The 26,350-nt window shown below is 41.2% G+C and overlaps 1 protein-coding gene across 3 annotated transcripts in view; it reads left to right on the forward strand.

The window, feature by feature from the left end:
* COBLL1 (cordon-bleu WH2 repeat protein like 1) overlaps positions 1-26,350 on the forward strand; it is a 96,697-nt gene that overhangs the window by 54,816 nt on the left and 15,531 nt on the right. For all 3 annotated transcript variants that reach the window (XM_063116464.1, XM_063116466.1, XM_063116465.1), the window contains exons 2-9: positions 9,313-9,495; positions 15,083-15,284; positions 15,725-15,953; positions 17,060-17,101; positions 19,211-19,308; positions 20,299-20,538; positions 24,463-24,613; positions 25,099-25,173. In XM_063116464.1, coding sequence (XP_062972534.1) covers positions 9,313-9,495; positions 15,083-15,284; positions 15,725-15,953; positions 17,060-17,101; positions 19,211-19,308; positions 20,299-20,538; positions 24,463-24,613; positions 25,099-25,173 — 1,220 coding nt within the window. The remainder of the gene's footprint in view (positions 1-9,312; positions 9,496-15,082; positions 15,285-15,724; positions 15,954-17,059; positions 17,102-19,210; positions 19,309-20,298; positions 20,539-24,462; positions 24,614-25,098; positions 25,174-26,350) is intronic.

The raw sequence follows: 26,350 nt of genomic DNA on the forward strand, positions 1-26,350 counted from the left end.
CATCTATCTGATTACAAGTAGGGTCTATTTTTTCGTTCCTGGTAATGCTGATTATGTTCTGAAACGGCCATCCACAGTGCAAGGGGATTCATGCCCCACGATATTCTGATTAACAAACTAGCTAAAAGTGGGCTAGATGGAACAACCATTAGGTGGATCCACAGTTGGCTACAGAATCAGACTCAACAGTGCTTATCAATGGTACCTTCTCAAACTGGGGGGAGGTAACGAATGGGGTACCACAGGGCTCAGTCCTGGGCCCAGTGCTCGTCAACATTTTTATTAATGATTTGGATGAGGAGGTGCAGAGAATGCTTATCAGATTTGCAGGTGGGATAGCTAATACCCTGAAAGACAGAAACAAACTTCAAAGTGATCTTGATAGGCTGGAGTGCTGGGCTGAAAACAACAGAATAAAATTTAATAGGGATCAATGCCAAGTTCTACATCTAGGAAAAAGAAATCAAATGCACAGTTACAAGATGGGAGATATTTGGCTCAGCAATACTACAAATGAGAAGGATCTTGGAATTGTTGTAGATCACAAGCTGAATATGAGCCAACAGTGTGATGTGGCTACAAAAAAAGCAAATGCTATTTTGGGCTTCATTAATAGAAGTACAGCTTCAAAATCGCATGAGTCACTGATTCCCCTCTATTCGGCACTGGTTAGGCCTCATCTTGAGTATTGCGTCCAGTTCTGGGCACCACACTTCAAGAAGGATGCATGCAAGCTGGAGCGTGTTCAGAGGAGGGCAACCAGGATGATCAGGGGTCTGGAAACAAAGACCTATGAGGAGAGACTGAAAGAACTGGGCATGTTTAGCCTGGAGAAGAGAAGATTGAGGGGAGACATGATAGCACTCTTCAAATACTCGAAAGGTAGTCACACAGAGGAGGGCCAGGATCTCTTCTCGATCATCCCAGAGTGCAGGACACAGATTAATGGGCTCAATTTACAGGAATCCAGATTCCAGCTGGACATCAGGAAAAACTTCTTGACTGTTAGAATAGTACGACAGTGGAACCAATGACCTAGGGAGGTTGTGGCCTCTCCCACACTAGAGGCATTCAAGAGGCAGCTGGACAACCATCTGTCAGGGATACTTTAAAGTGGATTCCTGCATTGAGCATGGGGTTGGACTCGATGGCCTTATGGGTCCCTTCCAACTCTACTATTCTATGATTCTATGTGTGTGGCTAATGTGACTAAACAGTGTGACCTGGAGCTCAACTGCAAATTGGCATGCACATCCATTGGCATAAGTAACAATAATACATTGATGAAAAAACAGGTGAGAGTACTTGGTCGTGTCTTATCATTAATGCAATCAGACTTGTGTGATGAGGTCACTTGCAAAATGTTGTGGTGTGTACAGTACTCCTATTCAGGATGCCAGCCAGTCGCCATGCCCTTTTCCAGGATACTTCATTCCACCCCATCCCCAGCACTGTGCTGTTCTTGGGGTTTTCCCACTTGAACTTTCCCCCCTACAGATTTTGTACTTCTACAAACCTTGGGTTTTCTCTGAGTCTTTTGACGCCCCCTTCCCTCTTGTGTTAGGATGGTGGTGTTTTAGTTACATAAGGATTAAAGCTGGGAGAATGACTTTACTATTAGTATGTAGGATGACTGGTCTACATTCATGAAGAATTGCAAAGGTAACTTCATGTGTGTTTAAAAACTGCCGAAAGGTTTGAATTAAATGATCAAGATGCTACAACTAGAGCTTCTGTGTTAGGAACTCACTTCAGCAGTGAAATAAGACAACAAAGTCTTACACAGTTACTGTAAGGTCTGACACACTTTCCTGAGATGCCATAACGACCCTGGCTGAAAGCGTAAATATCTGTAGCAGATTTGGCTTTAACCTGCTGCTCAAAGTATGTTATTTGGCCTTTTAAAGTAAGAAAATGTCATTTGGACTTGGAGCTCGCTGAAAAGCTGTTCTGTTTCCAGGACTGCTGCTGTCCAAAGGTCAGATTATCAGATCTACAAAAGGGGTCCGTGCCAATTGCTTGGAGGGAAAGGAAAAGCAACTAGGAGAGCTGGCTTCTGGTTTCAGCGGGTCACAAAAAAACCCCAACCTTGTTTTCCAGAATTCTGTCAAACTCTCCACTTAATTGTCATGGTTATATGCTTAGTTACTTGATTTATTCCTATACGAATGGGACCAATCACCCTTCCCTTCAAAGGGATAAAGGCTGTTTAAGGGGAATTCTTATTATAAGCCTTCAGGATGAGAGAGAATTTTTTTCAGTATGGTCTCTAGAAGTCAAAGGACATGCACATCACACCATAGTAGATGGGCGTTTTTTAGAGAACAATAACACAACAATTAGAGCATGTTTATAGAGATTTATAAATTTATATGATTTACAGATTTATAGCCACCAAGCTCAGGAATTACAAACCACTAGGTAGAGATTATTGATACTCCTGAGAGGTAGGTTGGGCTGAGAGCCAGTGTGGTGCAGTGGCTAGAGTGTTGGACTAGGGGCATTGCCCTGGGGTGGATTCGCAATAGCGGCAAGTCATCTATATGATGCAGCTGCCATTGCAAAGCCATCCGGGGGCAAACCCTGGAAACTGCTGCTGAAAAAAAGTCAGGTACTTACCCTGACTTTTTTGGCAGCGGAGGCTTGTCACAGCCCATGGCGCTTCCTGATTGGATGCCATGGGCTGGACAGGGAAAGGGGTGGCCCCGCAACTCTGTAAAAAGAAAAAAAGAAAAATAGGGGGGTGTAGAGGAACGGGGCTGTTCCCCCCTTTTTAATTTTATTATCTGTATCTGTGCAGCTGGGCAGATACAGATAATATTTTTTAAAAAAAGGAGGAATGGGCAGCCAGAGGGAGGAGAGGTGGTACGCCTGTCGTCCCTCTCCTTGTGGCCTCCTCTGGCTGACTCGTTCCTTACCCCCCCCCACCATTTTTTTTAAAATTATTATCTGTATCTGTGCAGCTGCTCCTCCTTGTTTTTCTTTCTTTTTATTTGTAGAGAGTGGGGAAAGTTCGCACTTGCATTCCTTCCCGTGCAGATGCCAGGTGCCTTATGGCGCCAAAGTGCCTCCATCAAGATGGGGGCTAGGACTCAGGAGATCCAGGCTTTTTAGGAGGCATGGAGGAGCTGCAATGGGCAGGGGCCACAGCAAAAAACAGGTCTCTTGCCTTGCACAAGTGGAACTGCTTTCCACGCGTGCAAAGCCACCATTGGATGCAATACAGTGTATTTTATATGATTGACCTGTCTTCTATTACCTTTTGTCAATGAGTGTATTGCCAGTCAGTCAAGTTTCTTGACTGCTACTCAAGGCCCATTAAAAGGTCCACTCTCCTGTGCCTTATCACAACTCAAGATGGGATTGTAAAAGTGACCCAAAGCAGTATGTTGGGCTGACTGTTCCTTCACCAAGTTAGAAAAAGAAAGGGCATTTGCAAAGATGTTCTTGGTTATTCTCCCATAGGCTGTGCTGTGGAACAAGCTTTCAGACTTTTCTTTTAGAAGTATTGCAAACACTTTTGGTTAGGTTTTGCATTTACTCCTTAGGTTCGGAGAGGTAACAATTGTGTTTGATTTCTGTTGTGTCTCACATAGTAGCATTAACCTATAGTTGCCAATTTCAAATATTTGGGAAAAGGAAAACAAGCAAACAAAGAAAACAATCAAGCAGATAAAGATAATAGCTTTTATTTGTTTGGGTTTTTTAAAAAAAGTTAATGAAAGAAATTGTACAGGTTGTAGAACTGCATACTCATTTTAATGAGGATTTTCTGTAAAAACAACAACAGTGGCACACTGTTAAGACTTCTGTGTATTCTTTACCAAAAGATCAAAAATCCATACTCAAAAATGAGATAAATTTATGTTTCTCTTTGTGTTCATCCATCTGTATGCATACATACTTTTAAAAAGTAATCCTTGATTATTCAGTTTGGATTGTATTTTTATTTTATTTCCCCCCATGAACTTTCCCCGCTCTCTACAAAAAAAAAAAAAAAAAGCCCAAGAGTTTGCATGTGGGTGACCACGTAGGGTATGGGCAGGGAATAGTGAGAGAGGAGAATATGAGAACTGCAACAAAATGTTACAGTGTGGAGAGTTCCTGTTCAGTGCTGCCCTCCAGGATACTCCATTCCCCCTTTCACCCACTTTTTTACTCTCTTCTCAACAGTCACCATTCTATGGCACTAAAATCACTGATTCCTTATCAGGCTGTTTTTGGGCTCCGCCATTTAAGTTCTTTTACAACATTTTATATACATCTGCAATTATGGTTCTCCCAAACCTACAGGTGTTGGGATTTTTTGGATACATAAGCAATGGCACTCATGAATAAACTTCTGAAATAAAGAATTATGGAAGAGCTGCATGTATGTGTTGCTCTACCTTTGTAACTCCTATTTTGTTGCAGAAACTGGGTTGGCTGGACCAGAATTCATGTAATTTTTGTTGCTCAAAGTACATTAGGTTGCCTATTTTACTGGCAAAGCATTGAACTTCATGGCTCTACATCTGTCGGCACTCAACACCTGAGCTTGATGTTAGAGGGAGCAACGGCTAAATGGAACCTCCATGTTCACAGGCAGTATGCCACTGACTAAAGTTGTTCTTGGCGGGGTGGGTGGGGGGCAGTAGTGTAAAGGTCTGCTACCTTTACACTCTGGTTGTCAGCTTCACAGAAGAATCTGGTTGGTGACTGCAGGAAAATAATGCTGGTCTGATCCATCTGGGCTCTTCTTATATGCTTCTTGCTGATAGAGCTCTTGCTATAGGTTTAAGATTACCAAACTCACAATCTATTGTGACTATTGGTGAATATTCAAGGACTAGATCACACTAAACAATTTTGAAAGTAGTAAATGACCAATTGTTTTCATAATATGACTTATTATTTTTAAATATAAAATACAGAACAAAGATGAGGGGAAAATGACTTCAGGATGTTATAGATTGCTTGCTTGATTTTCTCACGTGCCATTCACTCACTCACTTTCCCACACTCTTTTGGAATGACATTTCTAAATATAAACTCTGAAGTTTCACATAACTTAGTATGCTGTTTGTGGTTTGAGAACCATCCTTTCAGACTGCTGTGAATTACTCTAGTATAATCTCGATGATTTTTGTGTTACATGGCAATTATGCCATCTCTGCATGTCACAGCTCAGATCATAAGACCACCTTCCACGTTGTGGATTGACAACACAGGTAAATGATATTAACACCGCCCACCCATAAATCTGCCTCTCCATCCAATCTCACTTTCTCTGGTCCCCTTTCAGTTTCCCCATCCAGTTTCAGTAAGGAGCTAAATATTATCAACATTTATCATTCTGTAAATCTATGTATTTCTTCCGTCTGATAATATGTTTTGCTTTTCCTTTACTTCCATGAACTTGACAATTCCAGCACTGTGATTCAAGAAAAAGTGAAGTAGAAGCCTCTATGAAAATCACTGATCCTTTCTGGAGCCCATTTTTATGTCTTTTTAACAGGCATTCTGCACCAGTTTTCTGGGAATACATTTGTTGATAGGGAAGAGAATCGGTAGGGATTCATATGTTTATGTTTTGGTAACCCCGTCAGTGGAGACCAGTGTGTCCAGTGTTTAGGATACCATAAAGGGACTGGACTGCCCTTCACACCCACACCCACACCCCCCAGTGAAGCCTGGGTCAACCAATGTCAGGGATGCATGCACAGAGTCTGAGAGGCCATAGAATGATTTGAAATCCTGGATGCGAGGTTGGAGGCAACGCTCCATTGATTCAGGAATCCATGCTCTCCTTGCCTCCTCCCTCACAGCCAGCACAGAGGAAACCACACCGGCTGCCTCTCTAAGGCTGCAAAGGTGGCATGCTGGTGGGCAGGGAGGGGAAGGGGATGGTGAAGCTGAGATGTGACGTATCCCCATGCTTTCCCAGCCCCCTTCCCTCCCACTCTGTAAAGGTGGGTGAAAATGTAGAGCAGGAGGAGCGGGGACCGTAAGCCTCCTAGTTCAGAGGCTTATGGGCATTGCCACAGGATTGTGTCCTAAGGATGTGTCTAGCAGCTCTGTTGTTTCACTTTGCTCCAGAGCAGGTGCAGGGCCCCCAGGTCTTAAAAGCTACTCTGTCCCTCCAGGTTGGGGGCTGTACACTACTCAAGAGTAAAAATGGGGGGCACCACAGCTGCTAGACACACATTTAAAATAATATTTGTTTTGGCCCTAGAAGTGGGGCTGAGGGGGAATGATGAGGCAGATCTTGAGCATGGAATAATGGGCTCAAGTTACAGGAAGCCAGATTCCAGCTGGACATCAGGAAAAACTTCTTGACTGTTAGAGTGGTACAGCAATGGAACCAGTTACTAGGCAGTTTGTGGGCACTCCCGCACTAGAGGCCTTCAAGATTGAGCTGGACAGACATCTTTCAAGTATGCATTAATGTGGATTCCTGCAGGACTCGATGGCCTTATGGGCCCCTTCCAACTCTATGAATCTCTGATCTGTCATCTCATCCACAGGTTTGCCAGTTTGCACTGGCCAGGGCAGAATGTGAGGGGGTGGTGCTCCCCCTCTACTAGTGGAGCAGAGCTTTTTGATTTTTCCCTCCTGTTGCTCACATAGCTGGCGTAGGGGAATCGGCTCTGATCCACCCATGCAATGCCGTTTCCCATGTGCTACTGTGCTGGCGTAGATGCACCAGGAATTCCCACATGCTTCTTAGTGCTGGCATAGACGTAGCAGGAATCCCACCTACCAGTAGAGCTTCTCACTTCAAGCAGAGGCTGGTGGAGGGCCATTCTGCTACATCCTAACCCTCTCAGCCATCGAGAATGTTTAGGACTGCTTTCTTAATTACCCAGCTCAAGGTACTACAGATTTAAAATCTTTTAGTACTTCTGAAAACAGACATCTGCCATCATTTAATGATTACATAGGTCATTCTTTCTATATTGTTCATAATATTTGATTTCAAGGATAAATTGCTTCATAGTTGTGTTTTCAGCGAAGGTTTGAGTTGTTGTTGTCTTTGTTCCAAGTGTTTGTGTAACCTTTGTTTCTTCTAACATTGTACTACAATGTTTGAGGTAGCATGAAAAGTAAACTTATGTTGGGTGATTGCAGGCAGGCTCTTAACATTCAAGGGCATATTATCTAGTCATCATTTTATATCATAGGTGTCCTTACTAATCCCAGTCTATAAAAATAGAGTTTCATAGAACTCCAATCATCTGAAGGTGAGGCTTTTCCTTGCTACCTGATATACATTTCTTTTTAGTGAATATTAGTGCACCAGCTTTAATGGTCTGTGCTGCTGAAAATAAGGGTTTATTGTTTTAAAATAACAAGAGGGCAGGACTCCGATGGAGTATTATAGAACACATGCATTGCATTCAGAAGGTCCCAAGTTCAGTCCCTGGCATCTCCAGGTAGAGCTGGGAGACACTGGAAAGCCAGTGCCAGTTCAGTACACAGACAATACTGAATTAGATGGACCAACAGTCTGACTTGTTATATGGTATTGGCTATAGGGCTGTGTTGAAATGGTGTGGTTTGTTGTTCATGTTGGCGTTTCAGTTTTGCACTTGCCAATTAAAGAGGAGTTTACACATGCATATTTGTCACTTGGTAACTGCACTTGCAACTGATTATTCAGATATGTGAAGCAACTCTCATGGATCAGGCACAAATAATATCACCCTACAGTGCCTCAGATCTGATCTCAGTGGTGGGAGTTTGTACATTCAGACACAAGTCATCAAATGAAGCAATATTGAATGGTGCACCTTCATGCATGAATCATCCCTGTATTACATATATTTTACCCCCATCTCACTTTCAAAACTTGTGCCCGTTTTAATTGAAAACAAAATTGAAATGGGAGACACATGGGGGCATTTTGAAATGTTTTAATTGACTTAAAGATTGGAATTATTTCAAATGGCAACCTTTGGGAATTTGCAGAATTTTGAGGATTTTTGATAAGGCGTGATAGTTTTAGTCTTGTGTATCACCAGATTTTATACTGCAATGAACATTACCTCTTCAGACAGATTAAGCACACACATGCCTAGAGCTGTGATTAATTCTTTGCATGATATGACTGGATTGATATACAGTAATTGACTCAGCACCTCTCTATGCATGCCTTTTGAAATGAATGTTCATTTCCAAGTTGTTAGACATCTCTAAAGAACATATCCATGTCTGGATAATTTCCCTTCTTCTGCAACTACATTGCATTTAGTACTCCGAACTGTAATACATGTGCTACCTGGGGAGAGACTTTGCATTTTCCCAGTGACAAAGTATTTGATTGCTAGGAAAATTACTAATTGTTACATCTAATTTCTTTGTAACAGTTAGTAATTTTCTAATTCAAATTTTCTAATTAAAATAGTTTTGTGGATTAATACTGTTGTATTCTATCTATCTGACGAGTAAAATATGTGTGACGTATTTTATCGATGTTATGAAAAAAATAGTTGGCATTTTACAATCCTTACTTAAGTTTTGTGAAAAGTGGACATTAAAGGGCAGAATTTTTAAAATATTACTTTACTCTTTAGAGAGAGTTAATGTTCTGGTTTATATCCCAAAGTGTCCATCTGTGAATGGAACATCATCCATAAATGTAATGGAACTTTGCTCCCTCCTGCAGTCCTCCGTGCCCCTCAGAATTTGCTCCAGGGTTTTGGGGGGACTCTTTGGAGCAAATTTTGGGGGCATGGTGAAGCTGCAGAGGGAGGAGGAAAAGCAAAAGTTTTGTTTCATGCTATGCTGGATGGCTGCTTTCAGACAGTGGGAAGTTGGCCATGGTATGTTAAAAGAACAGACTGGTAAAAGTCAAAAGGACCAGTATCAGTTCCACCTTATTACAGCCCCTTAAATTCATATGGTAGACTCCCAAATACAATAAGTAAAGGTTTGGACAACTCTGTTTAGACAATGTTAAATTATAGCATTGTAAAGAAAAGGCAATTGTGTGTAGCAGGGAAAAAAGATCAAGAGATAAACAGCAGAAAGAATAATTTTGGTATAGTTGCTCTGAAAACCTTTTTCTAGGGCTCTTTGCAAAACAACGCTTGTATTGTTGGAGTATCTGTCCTGTTGCACAGTTTGGTCAGGGAGTTTTCTCTGAGCTGTGATTGACAAGTTCAGAAATCGCACAGCTTCCAAGTCTCAAGGACTACACAGTTCCCTGCAGCTTTCTTTCTTTTTTTAAAATCAGCTTTAGAGGGCTTCTGCATACTTCTAGTACCCAGGACTGTTTGTTGATTTTATTTTTACCTAATATTTTGTTTTGGAATTTTTGGTCTTTTTCAGACGGAAAGCCAAGCCCAAAGCTCCCCTTCCTCCATCTGAGACAAAGATCACTGGCTCTTCTTTTGATGATTCAGGAATAAACAACTTCGCTATGGAACAAAAAGAGAATATTATTGACAGAGACATTGAACTGTCTGTGGTTCTCCCAGGGGATGTGATCAAGTCTACTACTGTTAATGGCAGGTATGTGGAAGAAACAATTCATGTTGTTTTCCAGTTGAAGTACTTCAGTACTACGTCAAACCTGGACTTCAAAAGAGAAATGTTGTCTACATTCATTCATTTATATAACAATTTCTACTCTGCTCTTGTAATGGATATGCATCCCTTAGGGTGGCTTATAAGAAAATGGAGCCAGGCAGAACGGATTACAGCTTCAGATAAAAATATTGGACAGGATCCAATACTGCCGGTGTGTTCCACTCATTTTGTAATGCTAGTGGGGCCCACCACTCATTCATTGGAAAGCTAGCAAAGGAAATGTTTGCTTCCAGATCAGATCATGCCAGCGCAGCCTCCTTCTGCAAGCTGTGCTGGTCTTCCCCATTCCAGCTGCTGGTGCGTGGGCAGACTTGGATACTGCTCATTATCTGCCTGGGAGGGCAATAGCCAGTCTGAATAACATAGTCTTTAATAGCCAGTGGAAGATGGTTTAAAAATAGGACCATCCAAACTTCATGGGGCAAGGTGTTCCACAGGTTGGATATGGCCACTCAGAAAAGCCCTAATTCTATCAGGTGAATTTGTGGATGTGCTAGATTGGCTGTGGCAATGGACTAATGGATGAAAGCTAATAAACTGAATCTTAATCCAGGCATGACTGAGATGCTGTTTGTGGGTGGTTCTTCTGACTGGATGGAAGGTGTTCATCCTGCGCTGGATAAGATTGAATTCCTCTAAAGGAGCAGGTTCATAGCTTGGGTGTGTGTGTGTCCTGGAGCTGTCTTTGTCACTTGAGACTTAGGTGGCCTAAGTCGCATGGAGTGCCTTCTACCAGCTTCAGCTGGTGGCGTAGCTACATCCCTCTCTGGACATGGATGACCTGGCTTCATTCATCTATGCTTTGATAACCTCCAAGTTAGATTACTGCAATGTGCTCTATGTAGGGCTGCCCTTGAAGACTGTTCAGAAGCTGCAACTTGTAGCATGTAACATCAATCCTGGCTCACTTGTACTGGCTGCCTGTATGTTTCCAAGTTCAATTCAAGCTGCTGGTTTTAACGCATAGAGTTTTGCATGGCTCGAGACCGCAGTAGCTGATAGAATGCCTCTCCCAAACTGAACCTACCTGGACATTACATTCAACATTCCAGACCTCCATGAAATAAGGAAAATGTTTCTGTGTGGTCCTCTGATTATGGAATACTCTCCCCACTGAGATCCACCTGGCAGTGAAATGGCATCTTTCCAGTGCCAGGTTAAGACTTTGTTCTACTTCCAGGCATTTGATGGCATTTATCTCAGTTGTTTTATCAGATCTGCTATCTTATTGGAACTGTTTTTTCAACTGTCATAAATTGTTTTTAAAATTTTGTATGTTAAGGATTTCATATTACATTTTTATTATCTTGTGTTTGTGTCTTGTCATTTTTTGTGAACTGCCCAGATAGCTTGACTATTGGGCTGTATAGAGATGAGGATGATGATAATGATAATAATGATAATGTCACAGCCAATCATCCTTCCATAATAGGCCTCTCCACGAGATTTTAAGCTGAGGCAAGGTTGTAGAGGAGGATTTGGTTGTGGTTCTTCTTGAAATGTGTTTTAACTGACCATGGTGGAAATCCATATTCGGGTGCTTTGTGATTCAGAGGGGCACATATGCATGTTTCTTCATCCATGCATGTATGGATTTGTCATCCTGAGCTTTTTTGGGGTGGGGAGGTTTGATATGCCTGTCAAAATGAAACAGTTCCCCTGCTCACAGGGCAGCCAGAGCTGTCGAAAAGCACCCAAAGTGTCCAGATCCTCTTCACAATCTTCCAAAGCACGGCCTAATTTGAAAAATTGAAGCCCCTCAAAAGGAAAACCTTGATGACAAGTTCTGACAAGTCCTCTTGTATGTTTTCCTACTTACAACCCTAGAAATGAAGCCATACTTCATTTATACTTGAAATATATCTATATATCTAAGCTGAATTCTAGCTTTTGGAGAAAAATGAATTCATTTTTGTTTGGTTTTTGTTTGCAATTTAAGATTTTTTTACAGAAAATTTTGAACAATAATCAATTTGGTAGCATCTTACATCTTAACATTTTAAAATAAAATGGAGCCTGTGTACATGTCATTTAAGTTTAATATGGTAAACCTTACAAGAAATGATGCATGGTTTGCAGTGGTTAAAGTACTACTTTGTTTCCACTAGATGGACTTTAAAACCACAAAGAAGCCACTTGTATATTTTGCTAGTCTTCAGCTGTGTCTGGGTTCTCTCTGTAATTTAGTCACCAGGAGTTAGATTTGCATCCTAGCTTTTTAAGTAAGTAGGCATCAAGCAGTACCAACTTACTTAAAGGGTTGTCTCTGCTTTTTTCTTCTCCCTGAAGCTATTTTAATAGGTCAATCATTCATTTTATAAAGTGTGCTTTGCTCCTCTGTGTACTTGTCTCCAAAACTAAGGTGTTCAAGTAAATGATTGTTGTTTGAGTAAAATATTTCAGGAAGACCAGTTTTGGTATTTACCTAGTATGAAAGCAGCCTTGCTGTGCAAGGCCAAATGAGCCACGTATCCCCAAGCCTTCAGTAATGAAATAACAAGATCTGCTAGCCACTATGTGGCTACCGGACACAACAGCTGCCCTCTCGCCGCAAAGAGTAGGTCTGGGGAAGAAGAAGCATACAGTGTGCTTTTTAAGGCAATTCTTGGCTTTTATGCTATTTGGTAGTCTCTTTTTTTCAGTTGAATGATTTGTTGAGTCTCACATTCAACAAGGCCCTTTTTATAATTCAGGGAGATGTTGTGTAAGCTGTTCCAGTTAGGAGATGGAAAAAAAATTTCATCATAATCTGTTATTCATTATCAGGGTTGACCCAATGGCAACTTTAAAGCTACTGAGTAAAGCTTCTGCACTGAATGTTACTGTACAGAAGATTAAGCTGAGTAGGAATTTTGTTGGTTGTTTTTTTTTAAATGTCCAGTGAGACGTTCTACAGAGTTTATCTTGTGCAGGTATTTGTATACCTCAGTGCAACAGCATTTTCTGACAACACTGCAGCTGGCTTTTACCTAGAAGTATTCTTGCTGTTGGGAGCAAATCATCACCTTGATTAAACAAATATCTGAACAGGTGAAAGGGAGGAATTATGCATTTCTTGAAGGAAAAAGAATGCACTTATAATAGAAGAGCTTTGACCTGCTATGCCCTCTTAGGTATGTTTTGTTAGATATTATGACTGAGAGGTTGTAGCATAGTGGGTACAGCACATGCTTTGCATCAGAAGACCCCAGGTTCAGTCCATGGCATCTCCAGGTAGGGCAGGAGAAACTGTTGAGAACCACTGCCAGTCAGTGTTGACAATACTGAGCAAGATGGGACCAGGGCCGGTGCCAGGCTTTTTTGCACCCTAGGCAAGGTGAGCTGCTTTCACCACCCCCACCGTATCCCCACCCCACCCCAGGTAGGTGGAGACAGGTTACCGGTCCCTCGCCTGAAGTCCTCCTGGCTTGGCGGGACGCTGTGGTGGGGTGGGCGGGCAGCTCCAATTCCGTCCGTTCGCTTCCCCCACGCCAGCATCTCGGCTTGGCTTTGGCTGGGAGGGCCCAGCTGAAGCCAAGCCAGGAAGCTGGGGGAGGGCAGTCAGACGGCACCACGTTCTGACTTTCGGCGCATGCCGAAAGTCAGAATGTGGAGCCGTTCCTTCCCCACCCCTCCAGCGTCCTGGCTTGTCTTTGGCTGGAAGCCCCCAGCCGAAACCAAGCTGGGAAGCTGGGGGAGGGTGGTCAGACGGCTCCACGTTCTGACTTTTGGCGCGCTTTGGACGTCAGAACGTGGAGCCCCCCTCCCCCTCCCCCCAGTGTCCTGGGTTGGCTTCGGCTGCTGGGCGGGCGCCCAGCTGAAGCCAAGCCAGGGACGCTGGGGGGCGGGGCGGAAGGCTTCAGAACGGCGCGCCTGGAAGCTGCCCTCACTTGGCCAGAGCCGCTCTGGGAGGGCGACTTCCGGGAGCGCCGTTCGGCGCCTCCTTACCTTGGTGCTCTAGGCAGCCGCCTAACTGGCCTCTATGGAAGCGCCGGCCCTGGATGGGACAATGCTTGATTCCATATAAGGCAGCTTCCTATTTTCTTAAGAGTTGGATTGAAAACTGAAATGACTTTCAGTTGACTTTAGTTAGCCCATTATGGGACCAATTATTTTTGTGTGAAACAAGAGGACTTAAAGCAGCATATAAGCTCAGTTAACATGAGTAGCGATTGCTAAGCAGCAGCGCTTCATGGACAATGCCGTTCATTGGATTCCAAATTTAAGCATGTGTTAAGTTTTGTGCATAAGAAAAAGTTTGTAATCGAGGCTGCCAACTGTATAACACTGCTAAATATTTATGCCAAAATTAATTTTGTAAATAGCTTAGAATAGTTTTAATAGATAGAAGAATCAGGCATATACAGATATTTCTATATACATAAATACATATGGATATAGGTGGTGATGAAAGACATGCATCAAGATATCGTACACAATACATTCATATATTTTGTTCATGTGAATTTCAAAGAGCTAATTTCATTTGATAGAACCTTTTCAATGGAAGTTTGACTGGAGGGGAGGGCTGGAAATGACCCCTGACAAATATTCTATTATTCAGTTATATAGTGTTTGTTCGTTTTTCTCTCTAAACAATTAATTTTCCTCTTGGTTTTAAAGATAAAGGGGAAAAAAGAGTACCTGTTGTAATGTAACTCTTTTATTACAGGCATGGACAATATTTTTAAAATTACAGTGTTACAAGCTTCGTTCTCCAGAGTCACTAAAACATCCAAAAGCAGACAAGTGTGTATGGAGGTGGGGGACAGGGGTGGAGTTTCAAGAGTTGCTGAGTCCCAATGAAATCAGTTATTCTCCGAAATGCCTACCTTATGTGGGTTGTACATAATAATAATAATAATAATAATAATAATAATAATAATAATAATAATAATTCTTATCTGCCTCTCCCTTTGGATCGAGGCGGGGAACAACATTAGTACAACAATACAATATAAATCAAATATATAAAATTAATTAAAAGAGCATATAAAACCAATACAATATCAAAATAACAATCAAGACAACTTAAAATTCTTGGTTTAAGATTCATCTGGGTAGGCTTGCCAGAAAAGGCTAGTCTTTAAAACTGCCTTAAATTCAGAGAGAGAGTTAAGTTGATGAATCTCCTCCGGCAGGCCATTCCACAATCTGGGGGCGACAGAAGAAAAGGTCCTCTGGGTAACAGTTGTCAGCCTAGTTTTGGCTGACTGAAGTAAGTTCTCCCTGAAGGACCTGAGAGTGTGGGGCGGACTGTATGGGAGAAGGCGATCCAGCAGGTAACCTGGACCCAAACCATGTAGGGCTTTAAACATTTTGTACTTTGCCCAGAAACTAACTGGCAGCCAGTGGAGTGATTTTAATGTTGGAGTAATATGCTCACCCCTAGATGTACTGGACACCAACTTTATGTGATATTTGTCTTGCAAGCTTGTAAGAGAACAAAGCAATGGTGCTCTCAATGGTCTGAAAAGAGATTTTGCTTAATGATTACATGTTAGCCACTTTCACTTTTTGTTTCTTCCAGCAAACCAATGATGGACTTACTGGTATACCTTTGTGCACAATACCGTTTAAATCCTTCAAGCCATACTATAGACCTGATGTCAGCAGAGAAAAAACCAATCAAATTCAAACCAAATACACCCATTGGTATGCTTGAAGTTGACGAAGTGATTTTAAAGCCAAAACAGTTGGATAAGAAGAAGCCCACTCCTGTCATCCCAGAGGTTAGAAGGGTTTGCAAAATGTTATCATTCGTTTTTCCACTTTACCTTCTGTTTTCTTCATTTACTTAAGCTTTTAAATTAAAGCTTAAATGTATTTCAAAGACTTTGCAGCCATTATGTGACTAGCAACATCCACCATGGGACCATTTTGTGGTGGTGCCCATAGCAGTTTTGCAAATTCTGAAATGTGCCCACAGATCCAAAAAAAGTTGGGGTCCCCTGCCTTTGATCGTTATGAAGCTTAATTGGGCTTCATTTCATGCTCTGATGAGCTCTAAGAATATAAGATATAAATGAGAATTCTGTAGTGTTTTTTTTTTTACGCACAGTGTTGTAAAAGTTCTGTGCAGCCTCCTTGCATAGTAGGTTGAACCTTTAAAAAAAATAAAACCAAAGGCTGTAACTTTGCTAGTTAAAGGATAGATTTTCTCTTGTTTCAGCAAACTGTGAGAGTAGTAGTAAACTACAAGAAGACCCAGAAGACTATTGTCCGAGTTAGCCCCCATGCACCACTTCAAGAACTCGTGCACATGATCTGTAGCAAATGTGATTTTGATCCTTTACACACTGTATTGCTGAAAACTTACCAATCCCGGGAGACTCTTGACTTGACAAAATCCCTCAATGACCTTGGACTCAGAGAACTATATGCAATGGATGTCAGCAAAGGTAAGATTTATACACTTGTCTTTCACTAATGTGATTGCTGGAGGGAATGTTGTAAATATGTTTAGAAATACAGTTTTTGTTTAATTTTATTTATAATTCTCCCCCTTTATTTCTATTATTATTTATTGTTGCTGATTTTTTTTAAAAAAACCCTATAATAAATTACTGGGTTTTTTTTTAAACCATGTTAATAGCAGAAAGTATATATATAAAATCCATTTTCAATTCATATTGCTTGCCTATTTCATAATTTAATTTCACATCACTTTCTAGTTTTACCCTTTGAGTCCTCATTTGTTGAATTAACAGGTCTGGTGAACTGGTCCATTGCCCCTTAATTCCAGCTTTCATATCTTGACGTAGGCCACGGGTGGGCAACCTGTGTTCCTCCAGATGTTGGTCTCCATCTCCCAGCCAGCATTGTCAGTGATCGGGGTGATGGATGTTGTAATCCAACAACATCTGGAGGGACACAGTTTGCCTGCCCCTGTCTTAGAACATAGATTTTGATCTAATAACATATTCTAAAATATATTGAATATACAAACTATATGTTTACCAAAAACAATGGACATCCACTAACTATTTGATTTGTGCAGCTGAAAAGGGAGCAACAAAAACCCTTACAAATATCATTTTGATACAGAGAAGGAACCTTGTGGAATTCCAAGAATTCTCACATTTATAATTTTTTAAAGGGGTATAGCTAATCAGTCCTTTATTTCTGAGGAACCATTGTGTATGGCAGTTTGGCCTTCTATATCACTATTTTGCAGATGAATTTCATTTGTTTATAGTATTACACATTTGTTAGGGCTTCTAAGGCTGCTGTTTCTACAGGAAAACCCAGCCTACAGTGTACCATTTGACCATCCTTGTTAAAATTACAAAGTCGTCTTTCTTTCTGGGTGAAATCTGATAGAAGGGATCATTTCACACTTTTCCGCATTTTGAGAACTTGCCTGGGTAGCCTTCATCTCTCCTGCTGAAACTCTGATAAAGAATGTATTCAGAAAGCACGGCCAATTTTGATTAAATTACTGTTTCTCTTTCTCTGTCTTTCTGTCTCTCTCTGTCTCTCTCTGCCTGTCTGCCTGTCTGTGTAGCCACCACACCAACTGCTGAATTCAACTTGTCATCTTTACAAGGTAAGTTGTACTGATCTCATGAATATACACAGCGAATGATGGAGCATTGTCATGCCCAGGCATTCTCATTTAGTGATATCAGAGCAAACAAGTATCTTCTAATATGAGTGACGTTTACCTAGATTACCATTAGAAGAGTAGATAACACAGTTTTGTGTATAATACATGAGTGCTTCTGAAGAGTCATATGACTACTGAGTAGCATCAAAAGTTTTCTTTTAAAGGATTGTATCCAATTATGTTCCCTTTGCTGCCAAAGGGCTCAATGAACTACTGCAGGCTTCCATGAGCAGAAACAGGGGAGGCAATATTTGCTAATTTCCCCCTTCTCTCTGCATCCCCATGCTGTCCCAAAATCTGCTTCAGAAGGTTGGGGAACCTTTTGGAAAAGTGTGGGAAGTGGCACCAGGGGCTACAGGAGAAAGGGAGAATTTGCGGAAATTGCTTCCCCCTCTCCCCGTTTCTACTCTTCGACACATCTGCTGGATCAAAAAGCCTTCTATCAGTGGAGGGACACAATTGGATATAATCCAGAGGGAATTAGAGCCTGATCAATCTTACAGAAGTTAGTATTATCTTAGTGTTTCTTTAAACTATTTGTTTAAATTAGGCATTATTCTAAGCATAGTAGAACCAGTGGCCTGGTTCGTACCTAACACTAACCTATGATTTATTTATCTCACAGTTTGTTAAGCTACCCAGAATGTGTCTGGCAGACAACCAAATAAACTGTGGTTTGTTTTTTCATCCAAAGGGTTGTTTGCTTCCCTCCTTCTTCGCCTGCTCCATCCCTGTATCACAATGCCCTTGCAGCACTCTAGCGAAACAAGATTTCTCCTTCTGGGTTGTTCGTGGTTAATAAACTACAACAGCCCAGAATTCAACAATCCATACCATGGCTTAATGTGATGTGCAAACCAGACCAGTATTATGCTCACTTCGGTGTGTCTGCAAAACTTAAGCCTGATGATCATCAGTTTAGATGAAATGGTATATCAAGAATGTAATGGGCCTTTGGAAAAGCTTAAAATCTATCCAGTACCATATTTGGACATGGAAGCAATTTCCTCTCAGTTAGCCTACAATAATACAATGCGTGTCTAGTCAGAAGTAAGTTCCATTGCATTCAATGGGGCTTTCCTCCAGGTAAATTGATATAGGATTGCAGCATTACTATCTTATTTATTATATCAATGAGTTGCCTCTCTGCTCAAAGCTACTCAAATTGACTTACAACTCTAAAAATAATACAAAATCATGCCAATCTAAAAAAAAATCAACCCAATAATTAATTTTAAAAAATATACTAGTTTTTGTTGGGGGTTATGGGGTTTTGCTTTGTATTGTTTGTCTTTTTAATTGATTGGGAAGTGTACATGGATTACATTTTGCTTTGGTACAAATAATGACCTTTATTAATAGAAATTGTATTTTTGAATTTGTAAGAGTAGAAAATGTATGAAACTGAATGTATTGTGCAGTACTTAACCAGTTCGCATGTCACAGCTACCCCCTACCACTTGTTTAAACCCTAGATAGTTAGTTGTGGATGGGCAGGAGCACCCACTTACACTGAATTAAATAACCCAGCAGCACTTTGTCACTGGGTTGTTTAGTGGGATGCCCGAACCTGGAATTGTGGGTTGTTTTTGGAGGAATAACCAGCACTTATAACACACAGTTTGTTCTTGGGTTGCACCTCTGGATTGTCTTTTCCCCAACAACCTCAATTCTAGGTTTCGATGTGATGCTAAACAACCCAGGTAAAGAGCGTCCCTGGGTTGTTCAGCTCAGCGGGAGTGGGCAAGAGCCAGTACTATCACTTGCTTTTATTCATACCCAGGGTTTAAACCACCCATGGGTAGTTGTGATGTGTGAACTCGGTCATTGTCTACCTTCAAAAATGAAATTTGTTGTGATTGTTACCATTCTTGTAGGGAAAACTTTTAAATGAGAGAACATAGTATTATTACCAAGCCAGTTCGTATAAAATTGAACAACATACTATATCTCAAAGAAATACACTGTAATAGAAACAGAGAATGTAGAGAAGAAAATAATTAGTGCAATCTAGAAACTGTGGAACCAAGGAATTTATTTTATTTTCAGACTCTTGTCAAAACTCGCAAAATTCTGACATTTTGAAGGAGAAAGAAAATAAAGGTTTCTTCGGCTTTTTTCAGCGAAGCAAGAAGAAACGAGAACAAGTAAGAAAATATAATATTTGTAACTAACATAAAAGGTCAATGTTGACAGACCCTTACAGTTGGCCTAGGCAGTTCCTTTGGTTGGCAACCTAATGTCGTTCTTGCTCTATTGAAGTCAACTGGACTAGCCAAAAATAGGCCTAGCTGCCAGTGACATATTTTAATTTCTGTCATGATGACAGCTGTGTCCCCACATGTGTTTTTTTTTACTGATTGACAATAATCTGAGCCACTGGGGAATCAATTTCCAGAGGGAGGCTATGTTAATCCACTGCACCAAAAACAAGCAAGAATCTTATGGCACCTTAAAAAGACTAAACATTTATTCTGGCATGAGCTTTCATGGACAGCAGTCTACTTCATCCGATGTTTCTCATGGGCTTTTTGCATCCAGGAGATATTTCTTTAGATGGTTAACAGCATAGTCCTATGCAGGTTTGCTCAGAAATGAGTCCTACTGAATTCAATGAGACTTAATTCCTAGATAAGTATGTTGCAACCTCAGGATATCATCATCCCACTTGGTCAAGAGCCCCTATTCACTCTCACTCATTATTCTTGGATTTTTGTGGTTATAGTTACATTTCTAGAGGCTTCACACACATACACACACACACACACACAGCTCATTGATTTACAAAGGCTAACTGTGGCCTCATCACATTTAGTGTTTCTAGCATAGAAGCTACATGGCCATAATGAGACACCATGCAATTGCATTAACTGAATGAATATAGGAACCTGTATTCTCATGGCCAGCTAATGATCAAGCAGGAACAATCCACCTATAGGGTCCGCTCAAATGGTTCCTGTATTTAGTTTACTATGACTACCTAATGTCCCTACAGAGAAGCAATGTCTTTGCTGATAGTGATAAGTATGAACGAGGCCCTGTAATAAAGGTTGAGAATTCCGTGTTTAAAGAAGTTGGTTGGCTAAAATCTATTGAGATTATATTTTTTTAATTGATTTCCTCCCCCCCCTCATAAGACTGCCAGTGCTCCTGCAACTCCATTAATGAATAAGCCAAGGCCAGCCTTTGTCATGAGATCCAATATGATTCCGAAACAGTATGACTCAAGTACCCTGCCATCTGAGATGCCAAAGAAGCGAAGAGCACCCTTGCCTCCAATGCCTGCTTCTCAAAGTGTGCCGCAGGATCTTGCACAAACCCAGGACAGACCTGCAAGTTGTGTGGTGAAATCTAGCAGTGTGGATGAAACCGATAAGGTTGGTTGCTATTGTCTCCTCCTCCATCTAACTCTGAGTATAATATTAGATTAGTTTCTGGATAGTTGTGAAATAGTTCAGCAATAATATTCACTGATTGTACATTCTGAAGAAACTGTAATCATGCACAATTTTGGACCTAATTTATATGCTGCCTGGCATTGGCATTGCCTCAAAACCAATTCGCTATGGCCAGATTCCATGTTACATGTATAAACACCATATGGATGTTCAAAGATCATATGGGCACTTCCTATGCCAGTCTCTCCAGTCCTGAAGAACATTCTGGTGTAAGAATTACCCTCATGACCTGGAGGACCTACCCGCCTGCTGAGCACTTTACCTGTGTGACATGTGGGAGCTAGTTCCTACTGCTGCTGGTGATCTCAGCAATGCTTCCTTGGAAATAGTTCAATTGAAATAGGTGGGACTTCCAAATAACTATGTTTAATAGTGCAATCCTATGCATGTCTGCAGGGAAGTAAGTCCCAGGGACCTACTCCTAGGTAAGTGTGTATAGGATTGCAGCTTTAGGGAAGGGTATATAATACACAACATGCCCCCCTCTAATTAATGGCCAGCAAACTATCAGAAAACATTCTTTCAACTTTGAATTTGGAAATTAAAATACGATTTTTAAATGAAAGTCAGATATTGCCAAATAAAATTAAACCCTGAAATGTCTTCTTCTGTTAAGATAATCTGAATCAAGTTTAGAAACAGTGCTTTTAAATGGAGCCACTCCTTTTCTTTCTTTTAAAAATGCTACTTTTAGAACATGTTATTACCAAATTGGAATTGGAATCTGCTGATAAGTCTTTATACTTGCATTAAATATGAGGATATTATGGTTTGAAGTAGCATGTCCAGTAACTGGGGAAAGATCTGACATTTAGTGTCACTTCAAAATTGCCTTTCTTAGCCCTTTATTTTTTTTAAAAAAAAAATGCAGTTAAACATGTTTCTGAGAAGATTTCCTAAACAGTTCAAATCTTTGCATTATTAGGAACATGTTAAAGCCTTGAGAAAACCATTTTTTTTCCTTACTGGAAGAACATGGATGCTTAAAAGTAATGTTTTTATCTTAATAATATTTCCTGCTTCTGTAATAATGCATTTTAATGAAGTTGCGAAGCAGACCTACAGGTCAAACCTATCTATATAAATCCCAATATGTGCTGAACTTATTCCAGCACAGTTTTAGGGGAAATTAATGCAGTGGGTAATATCTTGGTAAAGCACAGATTGTCAGTTGTGAATTCCAATTAAAGTTCAAAGCTAAATGTGTCAGTGCAAATTGGAGCACTGCATATTTGTGTTTCAGACATTACTTTGAATCTGGAATGAAAGGCATCTTTTTTCTAATATGCTAGGCTATATGAGCATGCTAGAAAGATGAAGTGCAGAACTGAATAGTGGGGGGAAAAACAGGCCCAAGAGATGAATTGGATGCAAGGGCCTTCAGTGGATATTACTTTTGCTCACATCAAGCATAACACAGTAATTTCTTTTTCATTAATTCTTAACCACCAGAGTGCGCTGTTTAATAGAGGTTTGGGATTTTGTGTTTTGATGAGAAGATCCTCTCATTTTGAGAAAAAAATACTGGTCATCTTAGCGTGCTCCCCAAATAGAAACAAATGTAGCAGGATATTTTCTGCTTGATATTTCTGTGAGTAATTGTGTAAAGGTTTCCACAACTGACCCCTCACCCCACCCCGAAGTTGAAAAGCAATGCTCAGGGCACCTAAATCTATTGAAATTAGAAAGTGTAAGTGTACTTCTACTTCGTCCTTGGATCGTGGTGTTGGTGTTATGGGAAAGTAGAAGCATGTGGAAGAGAAAGACTTAGATCCGAACATCTCTTGTGTAAGTGGAAAGGCACTTCTGCTCACACAAGGGAGGGTCCACATTTTCCTTTTTGGCAATTCTGCCGGCCTGTGCCACATCCCATGCTGTTCCCGAGCCACCTCCCTACAAACTCTTAGGAGCACATTTTCAGGTGTGTGCGTGTACATGCAGAGGGGTTGCATTGGAAAGGGGGAGGCATGGAAAGCTTGTTCCATGAGTAGAACTCTTCTCATGGAAGTCTTCACCTGGTGTCTAAAAGAATATAGTGTAGATGCCTGGTGAACCTCCTTAGGGAGCTCATTCCATAGCCGGGGTGCCATAGCAGAGAAGGCCCTCCTCCTAGTAGCCTAGTTGCTTTTTTCTGCTCCCCAAATTAACTTTCCAATTAAAAAATCAAGAAAAAGAAGCCATAAAAAAAACACCAGAAGCAGATTAGAGTAGTCTGATGTTGCTTAGGTCATTATCAGCGTAATGGCAAAAGTATACGGAAAAGAATCCTAGGCTGGAGAGACTTAAGGAGAGGGTGTGTGGCCATCTGCCAGAGATGCTGTAGCTGCGTCCTGTATTGCATTGACCTCCAACTGTGGCCACCAAAATCCCTTCTCCCATGTCCTCTGGCAATGACAGAGGGTTTGGGAGAAAGCACAGTATGGAGCAGATAAGAAACAGCAGGAGTCCTTTCCATGGTTTGGAATAGATTCCTGCTGTTTCTTACCTGCGCAAAAATGTCCATGAAAATGAAAGCTCTGGGGTTAAGGTCTGTGTGCTGCCAGGTGTTTTGCTCACTAGAGGCCTGAGGGCATTTGCCTCTTGTGACCTGGCAAGTGGATTTGTGTATGTCTATACTCTGCGGATTATATAATGTTTACAAATAACATTTTCAGGTGTCATTTACAAAATATACGTACTTGCATATTTGTCAAAGTGTGTGTGTGTGTGTGTGTGTGTGTAAGAGCTTTTTGTTGGGAGCAGAGGCATTCTGGGGGAATTAAGATGGTCCCTCACCTGACACTTCTCTTTGGCGTGCATTTATTTATTTATTTATTTATTTATTTTAAAGGAGGCTGGCGGTGGCAGCAGGTCCCAGCATTTGCCTCACCATGTCAAGTATTGACACATGGCCTGGAAACTATGGTTTATTCGAAACTGAAAGTGGAAGCTCTCAATGTCCTTCATTTTTGTGTGGAGGAAGAGAGGCAGTAAATGAGCCTTTGGCTCATGATGGATCAGTTTCATAATGCTAAACCATAGTTTTAGTGCAGAGATGGACAATGTCAGGCCTGTGGGCCAATTTAGCTTGCTAAGCTGGCCCATCCAGCCTCCTAGGCCTCAGCTGAGTCCCCCACCACCACCACACACACGCAAGCTTTGTCCCTTCAGGGCCAAGTTCAGATGGAATTCAAAAGCAGGATGGGAGATAACAGCAGGGGTTAGAACATAAGAAGAGTCATGTTGGATCAGACCAAGGATCCATCTCGTCCAGCAGTTTATTCTCACAGAGGCCAACCAGCTGCCCACGGGAACCCCACAAACAGGACATGAGTGGGACAGCCCCCTCTCACCTAAGTTCCCCTAGTGTACACCTAGTGTACATAGGCATACTGCTTCTGATAGTGGAGGTAGCATATAGCTATCAGGGCCAGCAGCCATTGGTAAGGCGTTCCTTCGTGCACCACTTGTTTTACTTGCTCCAGAACCACCCCACGGGGGAACGCAAAGCTGGGTCGCTGACCAAAGCACTGGTGTAGGAGCTCTGGCTGGCACTTCAGCTGGGGCCAGTGATGCCCAGTGGATGACTCTCTGATGTCAGGTGGCCCACAGAGGGGTGGGTAGGGGGGCCTTCCAGCCCTCTATTCAATTTCCGTTCCCCATCCCCGATTTAGTGTTACATGAGCTTCTAACTCAGTTGTGGGAAATGTTGTGCAGCTATTGGTGCTGCTGAATTGTTCTCTTCATTATGTTCAAATTGCACATCAATTATTTTATTTTGCTTTTGTCAATTATTAATATCTTTGTTGCTGTGTTCTTGAACGTTCCTGTTTTGTTTTTATTCCCATCCTTCCCTCTTCCCAGGGACTTTCAGGAATAGGAATAGTGAGAACAGGTTCTCTTCAGCTCAGCGGCACATCATCAGTTAATTCTTCTCTGAGGCGGGCAAAGCGCAAAGCACCAACGCCACCTCCCAGAAAATCCCAAGGCCAAAGCGACAACAGCATTGAGACAGGTGATCTTTATTAAAATGTGTGGTCTTTTGAGCTTTTATATTTCAGAATTTTGCACCTTAATCTTGAGCAAATTTTGCCCTGTTGGCGAATAATGCTTTCTATGTAAAATTTAAAAATGCATGACCTGAACAGACTTATTAAAGAATTTGTTCAGAAAAAAAGTCAGTGCTAGAGGATGGTGCCACAAAAGAAAAAAAGAAAAAGAAAGAAAATGGGCAATTTTGTGGGAGTTATATTTCTGACACTGGCCACAACTGGACCTAAGGTTTATCCTGGGATCATCCAGGGTTCGCCCCAGCCTGAGCACTGGATCCCCTGTGTGTCACCTAGATGAACAGGTTTGATCTAGGATAAACCTTACGTCTAGCTATGGCCATAGTGTAGTCAATGTTGGGGTTTCCTTACCTTTAAGAGTATTTGTCCCTGTTTATGCATGGGTTTGGAATGAAAGAGAAACGATTCCTAAATGGCATCAACATTTCAGGTTCAGAATCTGCAGAATCGGTTCATACTGAAGGCACTGTCAAAGGAAGATGCTCAGAAGCATTGTCTCCAACAGGTACTTTCCATTGTTGTGTTTAGTGAAACAGAGCCAGTGTTCTTCCTGCCAGCATTGCCACAAAATTCCATTCTTATCTCAAAATGTTCCAAAACCTCTGTGCCCCTTTCTTCACAAACCCCTTCTTACATAGAAATTTTAAATCCAATTTCTTCTGTTTTAAATGGCTGCAGTTTGAATTGCATAGCATACAAATAATAACGTCGAGTAAACTGAGCTTAATTCCTTCCTCTCTCCACCACTCCAAGTCTTTTTTCCAGAGGTCTTTATTTTTATTTTATATCTGAACATTTTAAAGCTGTGAAGTTAAAAGTGTAGGGATTCATCTAGCACTCATTTAGGCACAGAGCTAGCATTGCTTGAAATGTCTTTGATTCTCCTGTTCCAGTTTTCGCATGTCTTTTTTTTAAAAAAGCAAACAAAACAGAAGCTGTATTTTATGGCTTTAATTGTGAACTGGCCAGAGAGCCCCCGTATTGGGCAATATAAAAATGTCATCAGTCAATAAATAATCAACTATGGTGGACCCTTATCTGGTTTGGGACCGTGGGGGAGAGAATTTAAAGCATTCTGTGCTATATCCCCACCCTCTCAAGCTGCTATTTGCTGTAAATAGCAATATTGAGGGAAAATAGCAGCTTGGGGTAAGTGTAGGGGGGGGGTGAAGAATTTTAGTGAAAAGCATGGCTTTGGGGAGAAGGTGAGCTCCCTTGGTCCGCACCATGGATATGTCTCTGTCAGTTTAGTTCCCCATCAGTAAGACTAGAATTATGGTGACCCTATTTCATTGTGTCTGACTTCTGTGAATCTGGCAGAGCACATTATCAATTAAAAATGCTCTATAAGGAATTATGACTAGTAGCATCCCCATGCTAACCCTTTTGCTGTAGTTCAACTTACTCATAGTGTTTAACATGAATTCCATGCTTTTGCTTCCTATGTATTTAATTTCCTTTTCTTTCTTGATTCTTTATTCCTCCTTGTCTGCATGTCTTCTTCTTCCTCCCATCCTCTCCTTTCATTTTGTTTTTCTCCTTTCATCTCCTTTCATTTTGTTTTTCCTCCTGTCTTCCCACTTCCCTTCTCCTTCTTTCCCATCTTTATTTTGTCCTCCCAAAACAGCTACACATTTTTAAAATCCCATTTTTGCTGCTGCTGCTGCTGCTTGGTGATGCCT

Source organism: Elgaria multicarinata, chromosome 2, assembly GCF_023053635.1.
Source record: "Elgaria multicarinata webbii isolate HBS135686 ecotype San Diego chromosome 2, rElgMul1.1.pri, whole genome shotgun sequence".
NCBI lineage: Eukaryota > Metazoa > Chordata > Lepidosauria > Squamata > Anguidae > Elgaria > Elgaria multicarinata.